The 16,897-nt window shown below is 47.6% G+C and overlaps 1 protein-coding gene across 1 annotated transcript in view; it reads left to right on the forward strand.

Moving 5' to 3' along the window:
• Nucleotides 1-416: 416 nt before the first annotated feature.
• FA2H (fatty acid 2-hydroxylase) overlaps nucleotides 417-16,897 on the forward strand; it is an 82,001-nt gene continuing 65,520 nt past the window's right edge. Inside the window, exon 1 of the mRNA XM_056862342.1 lies at nucleotides 417-1,184. Within this exon, the coding sequence (XP_056718320.1) occupies nucleotides 417-1,184 (768 nt within the window). The remainder of the gene's footprint in view (nucleotides 1,185-16,897) is intronic.

Consider the following 16,897-nt stretch of genomic DNA (forward strand, 5'->3'; position numbering starts at 1 on the left):
GAAGCTAAGCAGGGTCGGCCCTGGTTAGTATTTGGATGGGAGACCACCAAGGAATACCAGGCTTGCTGTGCAGAGGAAGGCACTGGCAAACCACCTCTGTTAGACTCTTGCCATGAAAACCCCAAAAGGGGTTGCCATAAGTCGGCTGCGACTTGACGGCACTTCACACACACACACACACACACACACACACAATAACATAAGAAAAGCCCTGCTGGGTCAGACCAAGGTCCATCAAGTCCAGCAGTCCGTTCACACAGTGGCCAACCAGATGCCTCTAGGAAGCCCACAAACAAGACAACTGCAGCAGCAGCATCCTGGCTGTGATCCACAGCACCTAATGTAACAGGCACGCTCCTCTGATCCTGGCGAGAACAGGCACGCATCACGACCAGTATCCGTTTTAGCTAGCAGCCATGAGTCGCCCTCTCCTCCACGAAAAGGCCGCTTCCTCAGCGGCAGAGCATCTGCTCGGCTCGACAGGAGGTCCCCGGCTCGATCCCCGGCCTCTCCCCTGCCCAAGGGGCAGGCAGGGATGCGAGAAACCTCCCGGGGCAGCCAGCCCCTGCCGGTCAGCGGGAAGCTCCGGGCGCCTCCCCCGCGGCGGAGGAGGCTTGAGCCTGGCCGGCCGGCCGTCCGTCCAGCCTGCGGGTCGCCTCGCCCCGGCCCGCGCCGGGCTCCCAGCCGCCGCGTGGCCGCTGTCCCCGGGGAAGGCGAGGCGAGGCGCGGCGCGCCCTGGGAGGGAGGCAGGGAGGCAGGGAGGGCGGGGGCGTGTCCGCCGGGGCCAGGCATATGTGGGCGCCGCGGCGGGCAGGCCGGGCAGGCAGGCAGGTGTCTCGCCGGGGAAGCAGCCGCCGCCGATGGCTCTCGCCGAGGGGCCCCGCTCGTACAGCCGCGCCGAGCTGCGCCAGCGCCTGGCCCAGGGCGCCTGCCTGGTGCTCCGCGGCCGCCGCCTCTACGACCTGAGCGCCTTCGTGCGCCTCCACCCGGGCGGCGAGGAGCTGCTCCGCCAGCGGGCCGGCCGCGACGTCGGCGCCGCCCTCGACGGGCCCCCGCACCGCCACTCCGACAACGCGCGCCGATGGCTCGAGCAGTACTACCTGGGGGAGCTGCGCCACGCCGAGCCCCGCCACCCCGAGGAGGAGGAGGAGGAGGAGGCGGAGGAGGGGGCCCCAGCCGCCCAGGTAAGCAGCCCCCATTCCCCCCCGGCCGTCGAGGGGGCCGCTCGCAGGGGCGAGTGGGCGCCTGCGGGGCGGAGCAGGGCTCTCCTCCGCCCGCCCCCCTCGCTCGCCCCTAGGAGGGCTGGCCCGGGGCTCCGATGGCCGCCCCCTTCGACCTGGGCCCATAGGTTCAAAACGTCCGCCACCTTTCAGGGGCTTGAAAACGCAGCCGAAGCTCCGCCGCGGTTACTGTATGCCGCTAAAGTTTTAGGAGATCACCCTCCAAGTAGCCAAATTTTGCCTCCGGTCTAGTGCGATGCGTAAACGGTCTAGTCAGTGGGATGCGTAAACGGCTAACTGAAAGCCTTTCCCCATAGGAGATCTCTCCTCCTCTTCTTCAAGTCATCCTTCCCAGGATCATCAACTTTTATGATTTTGTTTTAACCTCACTTTGATTTTTATCCAGAGCTGATATTGTGTCGAAATAAAACTTGATTGACTGATAAACTAAAATTTTAATTGTACCTTTTCCCGCTTATGTGTTCTTTGAAAATTTCATTTATTTCTTATTAAAATTAAGTGATGGTCTTATAGTTGTAGGTGGGCCCTCTTTGTCCCCTGGCAACCAATCTTTTTAGACTCCAGGCTCAAGGTCAACTCAGCCTTCCATCCTTCCGAGGTTGGTAAAATGAGGAGCCAGCTTGCTGGGGGTAAAGGGAAGATGACTGGGGAAGGCACTGGCAAACCACCCCATAAACAAAGTCTGCCTAGTAAACGTTGGGATGTGACGTCACCCCAGGGTCAGGAATGACCCGGTGCTTGCACAGGGGACCTTTACCTTTACCTGCCACTGCTCCCGCTATCCAGCGTGGCCTTTTCTCCAGGGTGGGCAAGTGCAAAGAGTCGGGAGGACCGAGAGAGGGAGTGCGCCGACATGGGGCACGTGTGAAAGGAAGACACGTGTTTGAGGGGGAAAAGAGAGACTTGAAGTAGTTGCTGGTACTGCGCTGGCCCTTTCCTTGACGAGTTCGGGCTGTGCTGGGATGTCTTAACGGGGCAGGAGCCCCGATGGGGCTGAGGTGGGGAGGGTATAGCAAACTGTGCCGTCTTCCTGCTTGGCTTGTTGGTTGGCCACCGACGTTCAGCATTTTGGACAGCGACTGTTTCCCTGAAATGTAGGAAGGGGTTCGCATCTTTGGCCACCCGGCGCCTCCAGCCATTTCAGGACACACAACGGGTGACTGGAACTCAGGACCGGTCTTGTAACGGGGGTGTTGCAAGAAAGAGGGATCCGCTTCCCTGAAGCTGGCTGAGTGCCCCGGGCCAGTCTAACCTGCCTTACAGGGTAGTTGTGAGGCTAAAACGAGGGAGAGCCATCAGTGTCAACCCAAACTCCTTGGAAGAAGGGCGGGCTAAAAATGCAGTCGATAGATAGGATGGATTCCCTCCTCTGCTCAGATGGTTTGATGCTATCCTTGCTGTTCGAAGGTTGTTGTGCTACCTGTCCTGATCTGGTAGCCCACACAGTGGGATAATTGGGAAGCTCTCTTGCTGGACTGGAAAAAGCCTGCGTGTGTGTGTACCTGCCTGCCTTCTTCAACTGTGGAACTCCCTGCTTCACACTAGGGGTGATTTTAAAAACAACAACAGAGGTTTTTTTGTCTTTGTGTATAATAGAGCCAAAAATATAAGTATTCCCAATATCCCTGGATTCCAGTGTGTGTGTTAAGTGCTGTCAAGTCACTTCCAACTCATGGTGACCCTATGAATGAAAGTCCTCCAAAATGTCCTGTCTTTGACAGATTTTTCAGATTGGGGTTTTATTTGGGAATCTGAATTTATTTGGCTCCATTATAGCGTATTGAGATGTTATCTGTGGGGGTGTCTGTTTTTTAAGCTGGAAGCACCAAATTTGCAGCAGAGCTGCTAGTGCCTGTCCACAGAAGAACTCCCAAGTTTCAAGAAGTTTTGGTCACGGGGTCCAATTCTGTGGGCCCCCCAAAAAGGTGCCCCCATCCATTCTCCATTGTTTCCAGTGGGTGGGGACAGCCTTTTTTCTTCAGGGCAAAAGCAAAGAGCCTACAGCAACCACTGGTCAGTGTCTCCCATGCCAATAAATAAAACATGCCCAACTAAACCAATTAAAAACCCAGGAATCCCAGAAAAACTACAAGCCAATGGGGCAAGCCCAACAGAACCAATGTCAAACAGAGAATCCCAGCAGAACAAAATCTTTGTGGGGGGCACTTTTACAAGCCCAGCAGAACCAAGGGCAATCTACAGAAGCCCAGCAGAATCATCTTAAGCACAGGGGACCACTTTTGCAAGTCCAGCAGAACCAAGGGCAATCTGCTGACAATCATACATACCATCACTTTCCCAAGGAAGGCTTCAGAAAATGAGAGGGAAGGGGGTTGTGTATGCCCTGATTCTCTTCTCTTAGCCTTAAGTGCAGTAGCTTCCCTTCATCACTGGCTCTCCTTTTCCTACCTCCCACCCCTGCAATGAAGAGTGTTACACACACGCAGATTAACTTCACGGTGCTCCTGTGGTTTCTGTTAGACACACTGGTCTCTATCCTACTCTGTCCCTTCCGTCCCCTACAGGACGAAGAACAGTTTTGGTGCAGCTGTATTATGTTCAGCATGCAGTTTTGGTTTGGGGTGGCTGATGACTGAATGAGTACCGTATCCAACATCCTCCTGTGCCTCACAGTAACTAGGGTTCAGTTGAGGCATTTCAGTGCAGGTGGATTTGGAATGGCATTAGGGATGGGGGGGGATTCTGCCAATCAAATTAACTGCCCTGTTGCTTCTTTCTAGTGACATTTTGTTTTTGGGGAAAGCATTTCTCCCCAACTTCCCAAACCAGACTGGGGGAGAATGCAGGCACAAGCACATGCTCACCTTCAAAATCTAGAACTGGGTAGTTGAACAGTGGCAGGTGGACCTTTAGAAAGACCGACTGCTCAACTGTCCAGGGGAGCAGGCTGACAGCATCACTTGCATGGCAGAAAACACGCTCACTCTGCATGCTTGTCAGAGGGGGCACCAGAGGAGTCTCTGGGCCATGGTTAAGGTTTCCAATCTCCAGGTTGTGGCTGGGGATCTCCCGCTATTATACCTGATCTCCAGGTGACAGAGATACGGTCACCTGGAGAAAATGGCCTCTTTGGAAGGTGGACTGTATGACATTATACCCCACTGAAGCCTCCTTTCCCCAAACCCCACCCTCCTCAGGCTCCAGCCCCCAAATCTCCAGGTATTTCCCAACCTGAAGTTGGCGACCCTAGCCTTGGCAGAGAGAGGTCTGGCCAGACCATCTCTTTCATGTCCCAGTAGCTGGTGGTCTGCAACTCATAGGGCTCAGCAAGGTACTTATGGGGGGGACCCAATCGGATCTACAGCAATGCAGTTATTGGAACTGAGAGCCATCTGGTGGACAGATAAGTGCACCACACAAACAAAAAAATTAAAATACTTTAAGACAATATTTTTGTATATTTTTCTTTTCTATTTTTGTGGACTTCTGGTGTAGAACAAGAAAATAAATCAACAAAGGAGTCGTTTTTATATACTATTGTTGAATAACAAAATAATCATACTAACCTTTTTATCTTAATGAAATGCTAATGAATTAACAGATCAATAACATTGTTGTATTAATACTAATAATTAAAAAAACATTTACCTCCTCTCTTTCTCCTTCTGGTTTTTCTTATATTATATCCTTCTGAAAACAATTTAGTTTTAAGATAAGAATTTGAAATTTTAAGTGGAAGTTTTAAAAATCTGGATTGAATTACAAATCACTTTTGTCTGGATTAGATGATAAATGTGATGGTTTATTATATGCTTTTACATAACATTGAAAATTAGGTTTATGAATTAATATATGGAAAGATTGTGTAAAATAATTAGACAAGGGAAAAAAATGAAAAATAGTAATGGCTACAGGGACTCATCAAAAAGATAAGAGAATCCTGGAGGATGAACAAGACTTCCAGGAGGGAATTGAAAAGCTTTCAGAAACACTGACATGGCAAATTCAAGCATTCGCCAACCAAGAAGAATGGTCTTAGGAAAGAATAAAGCGGGCTAAAGCAAGTATGCAAGAAAGGATTAAAAAAGCAGAGGAGGATACACAAGAAAGAATTAAGAAAGCAGAAGAAATCATGCAAGAAAGGGTTAAAAAGGCAGAAGAGACCACACAAGAAAGAATAAAAAAAGAAGTGCAAGGCGTTAGATAAGAATTATCAACAGGCTTATCAGACATTAAAAAATATACACAAAAAAACAAGACATTGAGAAGATTAAAGAAAGACAGAAAGGAGTAGAATCTCATCTAAAAAACAGGATTCTTGGTTAGAAAACTCTGGAGGTTCAGAACAGAAGTAATCTATGATTCAGAGGAGTCACAAAAGACTTCGGTAGAGTAAATGTAGAAGACAGTTGTAAATTGCTACAAGATTTTTTGAAGATTCGAGACTTCCCAGACATTGAACGGATATTTGGAATAAACTCAAGCTTTGCTTTTAAGGAAATAACTGCCAAGGGACATTTTAATTAGATTTTCATCTAAGAAAACATGAGATGCTATACTGAATAAACGAAGAAAAACTACTTAAAGCTGAAGGGAAAGAAGTACAGATTTTTCAAGATTTATGTACAGGTTTATTGAGAAAAAGGAAGGATTTAGATTTCTTAAGACAAATCCTATGAAAGAAAGTAAGTATCTCTGGCAAGTCCCATTTGCTTTAGAAGTTGCATTACCCAAGGGTAAAAGAATAATTACTACAGTAGAGCAAGCTAAATGGCTGGCAGAAGAATTAACAACTGAGAACACGCCAGAAAATCTAAGAAGGAATCTGAAAAGAAATCTCCTGCAAGTTCAATAGAGAACTCACCACAGGCAAGAAGTGAGAAAGAAAAACAAGGAGTATCAGACTTCAAAGATGCCCATTATCACCACATATTTATTCTTGTGTTAGAAATCTTAGCTGCCTAGGTTAGACAAGATCCTACAATCAAAGGACTAAAAGTGGAAGGGGAAGAGTTCAAAATGGAAAGTTATGCTGATGATATGGTGTTGACAATCTAAAATCACGAACGGTTGATGCACTACAATCTAACAGACTCTGAAATCTTTTTATCAACCCCCCCCCCAAAAAAGTTAAGTTTTTGTTTTGTAAAAATGCACCTTACCTAGTCTTGCTTCAGTGATCTTTTTATTTGGTTTGGTTTTTTCAAGAACTAGTGACTTCCTATTCTAAAATCTGACTGAGGTTTAATTGAAACTATCCTCAAGATGGAATTTGAAAACTTTTTAAACGTGTAAAGGAACTGTATCAAACTTTTCCTGGTTCTTCTGCAATGAGTGCACCTAATTCCTTTTCAAGAATTCAGCAGCTCTCTTCTGAAAAGAGGAACTATAGGGCATCATAAAACACTATTTTTCTAAAAACCACCTGGCTGCAATTATTTTGAAGCTCAGAGTGGATACTAAAACATTTTTTTACAGTTTTTGGACTCCACATCTGAAGCCAAACACCCTGTAAAACAACAGGTATGATTAGGCAAAAAGTACAGCTCCCTCTAACATGCTCTCCTATTTTCCTATCCCCCTCCCCCGTTGCCCTGGAAAGCAGTCTAAAAGTATGAAAAAGGCATAGGGCAACTGTAGAGCCCTTTAAGGGTAGTTATTCAGCATTCCTGGATAAACCCACATTTTTTCAGGACTGGGAAAACTGGCCAGCGTTGGAGATTCTCGAATGTGTATTCAGCTGGAAAAAAAAATATCGGAAAAATACCGGTAAAGTATTTTGGGGTATTTTTTGGCTCGGATGTATCAAATGCACATCCTTGCCCGTTTACGCACCAGCAACTTACCTCGCAAATCACACGCATCCAATACACAAAAATCCAGACCGCCTTTAAATTCCTGTTCCCACCACGCCTCCTTTCCCCGCTGCACTTGAAAATCCCCAGACCAGCAAGCTTCCAGGCATGCCCAGTCGGCTCTCCAAGCAAGGATGGCGATTGGTTCAGCTTTAGTAAGGGAGGTGGGGGGAGTGCAGGGGTTGGCTGGCAGCAGGATTGAGGACGCATTGCATGTTCCCACTTTAAGGCACCGAGTGTGGAGGACGTTTTATTTTTTTAACTCGCCTTATCAGTGGATCCTCTTACCGCGGAGAAACTGCACTCTGGAGACGTCCTGGGAATCCTTCGGGTGAGATGAAGTGGGAACATGCAAGGAAACCCTGCAGAAATCGGAGCTGCAAATGGTAGGTGCGAACACGGCCCTTCCTTCACAATGCTGTATTGATAGCCTATAATTAGGTTGGCTTTTTAAAAAGCATTTGACAATATAACCGAGGATATAGGCCTGTTTAGGACTGTTAGCTAAATAGAACCTTTGAATGCTTGAGTCCTTCTCAGAAGCTTCTGGCTGTCTGCTGTTGGGAAACCAAGTGCCTGGCTAGATGGACCTCTGATCCAGTGTGGCCAGGTTGTTTTCATGTTTATATGTGTGTGTGATGCTCACGTGTTGTCTTTCTGTACTAAATTGTCCCTCTTCTATCAAAAAAGGGAGCACAAGCCCACTTGTAGCAACTGTGGCCAGATTGGGCCTGGTGATGGGAAAGAATCCATGTATGGATTTTCAAAGCCGTTTTAAGCAGTAGCTGCATGGCTCCCAATTTTGGGGTGGTGGTAGAGATAAATTTATGTATTTGTTATATTTGTATCTTGCCCCTCCCTGGCAGAGGTAGGGCCCAGGGTGGCTCACATCCTGCATGACAACAATATAATTAACATTCAGTCCATTTAAAACAATACATAATAATACATAACAATTTCTGCTAAGAACTATGTGTGTGTGTGTGTAAAGTGCCGTCAAGTCGCAGATGACTTATGGCAACCCCTTTTGGGGTTTTCATGGCAGGATACAAACAGAGGTGGTTTGCCAGTGCTTTCCTCTGCACAGCAACCCTGGTATTCCTTGGTGGTCTCCCATCCAAATACTAACCAGGGCCGACCCTGCTTAGCTTCTGAGATCTGACGAGATCAGGCTAGCCTGGGCCATCCAGGACTATAGAAGAGTCTAAAATTACATATTACAATGGTCTAAAAATTGCACAACCCCTATGGCGCCATTCAAGGCGTAGAGATATCCGTCTAGTCAGGAAAAGGAAAGCGAGGTGGGCGAAGTGAAAGAATGGAATAGAAGAAGAAGAGTTGGTTTGTATATGCCGACTTTCTCTACCATTTCAGGGAGACTCAAACCGGCTTACAATCACCCTCCCTTCTCCTCCCCACAACAGACACCCTGTGAGGTAGGTAGAGCTGAGAGATCTCTAACAGAGCAGTAACTTGCCCAAGGTTACCCAGCTAACTTGGTGTGTAGGAGTGGGGAAACAAATCCAGTTCACCAGATTAGCCTCTGCTGCTCATGTGGGGGAGTGGGGAATCAAACCCGGTTCTCCAGCTCAGACTCCACCACTCCAAACCACCGCTCTTAACCACTACACCACTCTGGCTCTCCAGCCATAATACAGATGATACAGGGGGACCAGTTATGATGGAACTGTTGCTGCCTTCAACCATAGGCCTGGTGAAACATCTCCATTTTACAGGCCCAGCGGAATTGAGCTAAATCCCGCAGGGCCCAGGTTTCGTTCGACAGAGCATTCCGCCAGGTCAGCTGGATACTTCTCAGACCAGGGACCACTACCAAGTTGTTACTAGATGAGCGTAAAGCTCTCTGAAGTGGGTATTTGGAGAGACGGTCCCACAAGTACTATGGTCCCAGACCTTTTAGGGCTTTAAAGGTTAGTACCAGTACCTTAAACCTGATTCAGTATTCAGTCTGATTGAATTCAATCTGATTGAACCTTAAACCTGATTCAGCTGGCAGAGCACCGGTTGGATATGTGCTCTCCATGGGGTCCCTGTAAGGACCCTCACCGCTGCATTCTGGACCAGTTGAAGTTTCCAAAGCAGCTTTAAGGGCAGTCCTGCATAGAGTGAATTACTTCTGGAGGTGACCGTTGCATGGATTACTGTGGCTAGATCACAACGGGACAGCTAAGGCAGCAGTTGCTTAGCCTGACGCAACTGGAAGGATGCTGCCTTGGCTACATTTGTGACCTGTGCCTCCATTGACAGGGAGGCATCCAGTGTCACACTGAGGCTCTTAATGGTAGCTGCAGGCGTTCTTTGCGCCCCGTCAAGAGTCGGAAGCAGGTGCCCTAAACGTGATCCCTCCCAGGCCAGCCACAGGATCTCTGTCTTTAATGGATTTTGTTTCAGCCGACTTTGTTTTAACGGACGTATAGTGTCCAGATCACACAAAGTGATGGTATCGCTTTACTCTGCTCTGGTTAGACCTCACCTAGAGTACTGGGTTCAGTTTTGGGCACTGCAATTTAAGAAGGATGTAGACAAGCTGGAACGTGTCCAGAGGAGGGCAGCAAAGATGGTGAAGGGTCTGGAGACCAAGTCCTATGAGGAAAGGTTGAAAGAGCTAGGTGTGTTTAGCCTGAAGAGGAGAAGACTGAGAGGGGATATGATGACCATCTTCAAGTACTTGAAGGGCTGTCATATAGACCCTCGGATGGTGCCGAGTTGTTTTCTGTTGCCCCAGGGGGTCGGACCAGAACCAACAGGTTGAAATTAAATCAAAAGAGTTTCCGTCTAGTCATTAGGAAGAACTTTCTAACAGTTAGAGCGGTTCCTCAGTGGAACAGGCTCCCTCAGGAGGTGGTGAGCTCTCCTTCCCTGGAGGTTTTTAAGAAGAGGTTGGACTTGGATGGTCATCTGTCAGCAATGCTGATTCTGTGACTTTGGGCAGATGATGAGAGGGAGGGCATCTTGGCCATCTTCTGTTCACTGGATGTGTGTGTGGGGGAGGTGGTTGTGAATTTCCTGCGTTGTGCAGGGGGTTGGACTAGATGACCCTGGTGGTCCCTTCCAACTCTGATTCTATTATTCTAACCATCCCATCACAGCTTCCAGGCACTTGGCTGAGGTATCTGGGACAGTATCTGGCTGACCATCCATCAGCAGATAGAGCTGGGTGTCATCGGTGTTCTGGTTACAACCCACCCCAAACTCCAGATTAGCTGGGTGAGGGGGGGTGCATATAGATGTTAAATAACATTGGGGAGAGAATCGCCCCCTGGGGGATGCCACACACCAAGGGGTGTCGTGGTGAAACTCTCCCCAGGTGCCACTCTCTGCCCCGATCTTGAAGAAAGGAGAGCAGCTATTGAAGGGCTGTCCCACATATCCCAATATCAGCAAGGCGGTGGGTCAACAAGTCATAGTCGACTATGTCAAATGCTGCTGTAAGGTCTCAAAGTAACAGCAGTGCTGACTCGCCCCAATCCAGTTGCCTGTGGAGATCGTCCGTGAGGGTGGCCAGAGCTTTCTCCATACCATGGCCAGGCTGGAAGCCGGACTGTAATGGATCCAGGGCCGATGTGTCTTCCAGGAAAGCCTGGAGCTGGTGTGGTCCCACTCTCTCAACTGCCTTACACAGGAATGCCAAATTTGACACCGGGCGTTAGTCGGCAGGATCATTAGGATCCATTATTGGTCTTTTCAAGAGTGGTCCCACCACTGCTGCCTTAAGCTTCCCCGGAAAGATCCCTGTACACAGGGACAGATTGATGATGTCCATCAGGGGGATCTGCACCACATCACCGCTAGCTTTAATCAGCCATGGGGATCACAGGTCTAGGGGCATGTGGCGGGCTTCATAGCATCCAGAATCCTGTCAACATTGGACCTGAAAAGTCAGCTGAATTGGTCCAGTGCCGGACCAGAAGGGGTTTCACCGTTCCTCTGACGCTACTTTACCGTTTCAAACTAATTCTAGACATCCGCAGCTATTGTTATCCCTGGAAGAGGAAAGTAAAGTAGTTTAAAAGAGTCTTTTCCTTTCCAGAGTTTGCGACAATGTTGCAGGGTTGGTTTTGATTGGAGAAAGGGTGTCAAGGAAGAAGGGTTAAACCCTGCTCCCTCTCATCTTTGTGTACCAGATCTGAATCCACCTTCTCCGCAATGCGGCTGCTATTTCCCTTCTAAAACAATTGCGAAAAAATGTTTTCCGATGTCCCAATGTCACTTGGGGTTTTTGGAAGGTGTGGTGTATTCTAGGTAAACTCTGCTCTTTCTAATGTTCTTTCCTTCTCGTGTGGTGCCTATACTGGGACTAGAAACCTAGGGGAAGGGGCTGGTCTCTTTCGTCTCTTGTTCACGCCTTGGTTTATTATTTTCTTCTTCTTGCCGTCAAGTCACGTTCAGAGGTGGTTTGCCATTTCCTGCCTCCCCATCATGCCCCTGATATTCCTTGGAGGTCTCCCATCCAAATACTTGCTGGGGTCAAGGCGGAAAGTATGTAACTGGCCCAGGGTCACCCAGCAAGTTTGCATGGCAGAGTGGGGCTTCAAACCCAGCTTTCCCAGATTCTAGTCTGACACCTTAACCACTACACCATGCTGACTCTGTATTGGTTTATAAAGGTAAAGGTAGTTCCCTGTGCAACCACCGGGTATTACTGACCCATGGGGCGACGTCACATCCCAACTTTTACTAGGCCAACTTTGTTTAGGGGGTGGTTTGTCAGTGCCTTCCCCAGTCTACGCTTTACCCCCAGGAAGCTGGGTACTAATTTCACCGACCTCGGAAGGATGGAAGGCTGAGTCAACCTTGAGCCAGCTACCTGAAAGCAACTTCCGTCGGAATCGAACTCAGGTCGTGAGCAGAGCTTTTGAGTGCAGCACTGCAGCTTACCACTATGCGCCACGGGGCTCCTATTGGTTTATAGGAGGTGATATACCAATAGGAACTGGGCTCACTGTGCAGCACCTCTTCCTGAGAGCAGGGCGCTGGACTAGAGGGAGCTTCTGGACCCAGTTCAGATGGGCTGCTTCTATGTTCTTATGTATGGGTGTTCTTTTGCTCCATTCTTCTGATATCTTGCCTTTATTTTTCCCTTCTTGGGGCTTAAACCAGCCCACAGAGGGGTTGTTTCTAAGGAAATGGGAGGAAAGTTATTCTCCCCTTCCCTTTCTCAGACCAGTCCACTTTTTGCAGATCAGTTATCAATACTGAGATCTGAAAATGTTTGTTCGCAATTATAAATGAGTTAACATGACTTAATATAGGCTTAATATAGATTCATTATGCAATATGTATATATATATAAAATGAGATGAATGACTGAATAAAAAGTAGTATAGAACAGCGTATTATAGGGTAGACTAGAAGAGGAAAACAGAATTTTGTACGTTCACCCAACTAAATCTTGTTTTGATATATTGTAGTTCTTATGTTTGTATTGTATTGTTATAGTTTTGTTGTTATGCATTGTATGTTTGTATTTTAAGGGTTAGAAAATGAAAAAAAAACTTTTAAAATACTAAATTCTGAAAATGAATCCCCTCCCTCACAGGCAGGGACAGTTTACATATGAGGTGCCATTACCCATAACTTCTTCCCCTTCCCAGCTTCAGGAGGCCTTGGTTTTGAGCAGAATATGTGGGGTGGGGGGCCTGTTTAACCCTTTCTTGAGACCCATTCTTCCATTTGCTTACTTCCCCTATGATATCCTCTCCATGGTGGAAAAGATATTAAATGTGTATTTCTTCCGTCACAGGGAGAAAATTGGCCTGGGGGATAGGAGAAGCACTTTTGGGTGGTGTAGTGGTTAAGAGCAGTGGTTTGGAGCGGTGGACTCTGATCTGGAGAACCGAGTTTGATTCCCCACTCCTCCACATGAGTGGCAGAGGCTAATCTGGTGAACCGAGTTGATTTCCCCACTTCTCCACATGAAGCCAACTGGGTGACCTTGGACTAGTCACAGCTCTCTTAGAGCTCTCTCAGCCTCTCCTACTTCACAAGGTGTCTGTTGTGGGGAGCGGAAGGGAAGTTGATTGTAAGCCGGTTTGATTCTTCCTTAGGTGGTAGAGAAAGTCAGTGTATACAAACCCACTCTTCTTCTTCTTCTTCTTAAAGCAAATGGGGGCGGGAGAGGATTGGCAGCCTTTTCCTCTTTCTGGCCTCTGGGTCAGGACAGCGGTCTCCTGGGGTGGCTTCTCTTTATATTATTGGGGTGTGGAGTCACATGTCGTTTCACCCATGGCTCCTGTGCTTGGAGTAGACTCTCGGGCACAGGTGAAAGGCGTGGCGGGGCATAGTGGCATATCAGTCGGGTGCTTGGGTAAACGTTACACGCCCAGCGTGGCATGGCACTGCCAGTCCTGGGTTGCTAATCATTATCCACAGCATTGCCTTCTACCAAGCGGCTGTGCAGTGTTGCACGTTGTCAGTTCTCAGCCTTTCTCTCCCAACCCATCAGCTTTCTGGCAAAGGAGAAGAAGTTATGTGGTTGGTGGCACACCACATAATTGTTTTGTTTAGGCAGTTCTAAAACAGGTTGGGGAGTTTTCCAGGTGGATTTGCAAGTATTTTTCACTTAATGTATGCTGTGAAGGAGAACATCCCTAGGGAATGAAAGAGGGCACATGAACACATGAAGCTGCCTTTCGGCTTTGATTACACAGCCCAAATAATGCACTTTCAATGCACCTTAACGATCGTTTGCAAGTGGATTTTGCCAGTTTGCACAGTAAAATCCACCTTTAAAGTGCATTGAAAGTGGATTGAAAGTGCATTATTCAGGCTATGTGAAAGTGCCCTATGCTCAGGGCCTGTGCCAGTCATTTTTGCGTCCTAGGCAAGGCTAACTACTTGTGGGGGCCCCCATTGCTAACCAATTTTCAAAAACAGATGTCTTGTAGAAAAATAAAAGCACAAAACTTTTTATAAGACATTATAATTAATTATATCCCATAGTACTGTTGTGGTACTTAACTTAAAATAAAAAATAAAATTTCAGTTCCATTTTTTTCAAGAAACAAATCTGTTTAAAACTGTGTCCCTCAGGCCAGTTCTGCACCTCTCTGAGGTCTGTGCCCTAGGCGACCTCCTAGTTCGCCTAATCGTAGCATCGACCCTGCTTACACTGAATCAGACCCTTGATCCATCAAAGTCAGTATTGTCTACTCAGACCAGCAGCAGCTCTCCAGGGTCTCAGGCAGAGGTCTTTCACATCAGCTACCTGCCTAGTCCCTTTAACTGGAGATGCTGGGGATTGAACCTGGGACCTTCTGCATGCCAAGCAGATGTTCTACCACTGGATCACGGCCCCTCCCGGGCAGTAGCTCTATGCTGATGTGTACCTCTTTTTTCTTTTTCTTAAAGCAGGGTATTGTGATACTTAATCCATTGCTGGTGAACTGTGTAAAAAGGGGGTGGGAAAGAGAGAAGATCTGTGAATTGGCTGGGCATTCTTGTGAGGAATGCACCCTTCCTCACTTTAAAAGAAAAGCCGTGTAAATCATCCTAAGCACGTGTCACAAAGAGGGGGAGCATCAGTCAACTTAAAGATAATAACAAGAAAACCGTGGCTAGGACTGGACAGTTCCAGTTCTCGTCACTTGTGCTGCTAGCATGGCTACATTCCACATAGTAGTGATGGTAGCAATGGGTTTGCTCGCCGTGGGGAAGGAGTTACACTTTCCCAATGACCAGATGTTGTGACGTGTGCTCCGCTTCCCTGAACGAGATGCCCTAGGGACTAGCCCAGGTGATGTGTCATGTTCTTGTAGCATTTGTTTTATTTTCAGGTACTCATTGTAGGTTAGCAGATCCAGAGAGAGAGAGAGAGAGAGAGAGAGAGAGAGATCCAGAGAGAGACAGAGACAGAGAAACAGACAGCTCAAAGCAGGCCGTCAGCTTCTCTCTCTCCCTTTCCAATCACTTCAAAACCACCCTTCCTTTTCACGCTGTCACCCAGCAGCTCCCTCCCTCCAGCTAGGCAGGAAGGTTTCATCTTCCAAGCCCTGAGGGGTACTTGAAGAAAACCATTTCTTCATGCTCAAGGCCCATTGAGGAGGTACATGGTACCCTTAAGACACATTGCCCTTCCTTTTGCCATATAGGGTAGATTAATGAGAAGCCAAGCCCACAAGGATATTATCACTCGATTGGGAAAATGCGGCCGAAGTGCTACCATGTAGACAGACCTCGCTGTTTTTAAATTTACTGTAACGAATGAGAATCTATCACATTTTAATCTTGCCTAGGGTGGTCATGTCTCCTGCTACAGAAGTAAAACTCCCACCCTGGGCCCTTCCACTCGAAGGTGCAATAGGAGCAAAACTGCGGGGGGAGGGAAATCAGCATTATCATGCCGATGCTACAACAACTTTCGGCATGAACCTGGAAGTGACATCATTGTATCGGGTTGATGCTCTAGGATTCACTGGAAACTATAGTAAAACCATAGTATTTTGGGCAAATCCTAGAGTGTGGTCCTGATGCACTTGCATCACTTCTAGGTTTGTGTTGGAAGTGACATTGTGGCATTGGTGTGATGCCGATTTTGTTGTCCCGACCTCCCTGCATCTTTCACTAGTTGCCAGCACTGGCAGCTTTCCACTTTCACCTATCTGCCAAGGAGCTCAGGGTAGTTTACACCGTTCTCACGCCTTCCATTTAACTGAATGTAACAGTGCATTTATTAGGCAATCTGAAAATCATTATTGGAAGGACCTGTCATTTGAGTGCCGTAACTCTTGGCTGTTCAGAAAGCATAATCTCTAGCCAAGCAGCCTCCGGTGATGAGAACAGGTATTTCTGAGCAGGTGACAAAGGTGATGCCTCGGTGGGGGGGACTTCTGAGGGGGACCTCTTGCTCCAATGAGATCCAGGGTTGGTCTGTTGCTTTGGGGAAGAAGCAAGTGGGTGCCAGAATACACATTGATGGACTCCATATGATGCCCATGGGCTCCATGTTGGGGATAGCTGCTCTAAACGATTGAAGTAATGCCTCCAGGTGCTGTGGTCACAGCGAGATCATTACTAGGTCAAAGATTGGATCAAAGATTGTTGGATCAAAGATTGCCATGATCTATTGAGGCCGCTAGGTCATACTGCTGTAGTTGACTGCTGTATGTGGAGCTAACCAGGCAAGAATGTCTAATGCTGCCTTTGAAGAGGCAGCCCCATGGAGAACTTCTTTGTCCAAGACTGGAAAACTGACCTAGACAGATGTTGCAGCAGCTTGTTGTTCAGGAGCAGCAAAGAGAGTAGTGTCAAAAATAGCTTTGCAGTTGGCCATGGCATGGGTGTCGGCCTTTGCATGGATGTAGAGCACAAGAACTGAGACATGAAGTGAAAGGGAAGACAGAGGTGTTGCATTCAACCTATTTCAGAATAGCTAGGAATGGCTATTTCAGAATAGCCAGGAACGGTTCTGAAGAGGCAAGCAATTTTTTGGCTGGTTTTATTTTTCAAATGCAAACTAGAATGTGGATTGCCTCATCTGCCATACAAGCTACTGTGGCAAAACTTTCCTAGAAATCTCTGGCCCGCAGAGTTCTTCATTATTTCGGTGTGTGCATGCACACACTGCAGATGTGCATATTGTTTGTTAGATTGCAAGGATAAAGGATCTTGGGTGCACTGCATCTAACATTCCATGTAGACATGTCTTGAGAAAGGTCTGACCTTATGTGATAAATGAGCATAATCTACTGGTCAGGGTATTTTAAACAAATATAATTTTTTGCCTGCAAGTCACAGCTGAGTTACGGCGACCCCATAGGGTTTTCAAGGCAAGAGACATTCAGAGTTGGTTTGCCATTGCCTGCCTCTGCACCAAGCTAC

This window comes from Euleptes europaea, chromosome 17, assembly GCF_029931775.1.
Source record: "Euleptes europaea isolate rEulEur1 chromosome 17, rEulEur1.hap1, whole genome shotgun sequence".
NCBI classification, from domain to species: Eukaryota; Metazoa; Chordata; class Lepidosauria; order Squamata; family Sphaerodactylidae; genus Euleptes; species Euleptes europaea.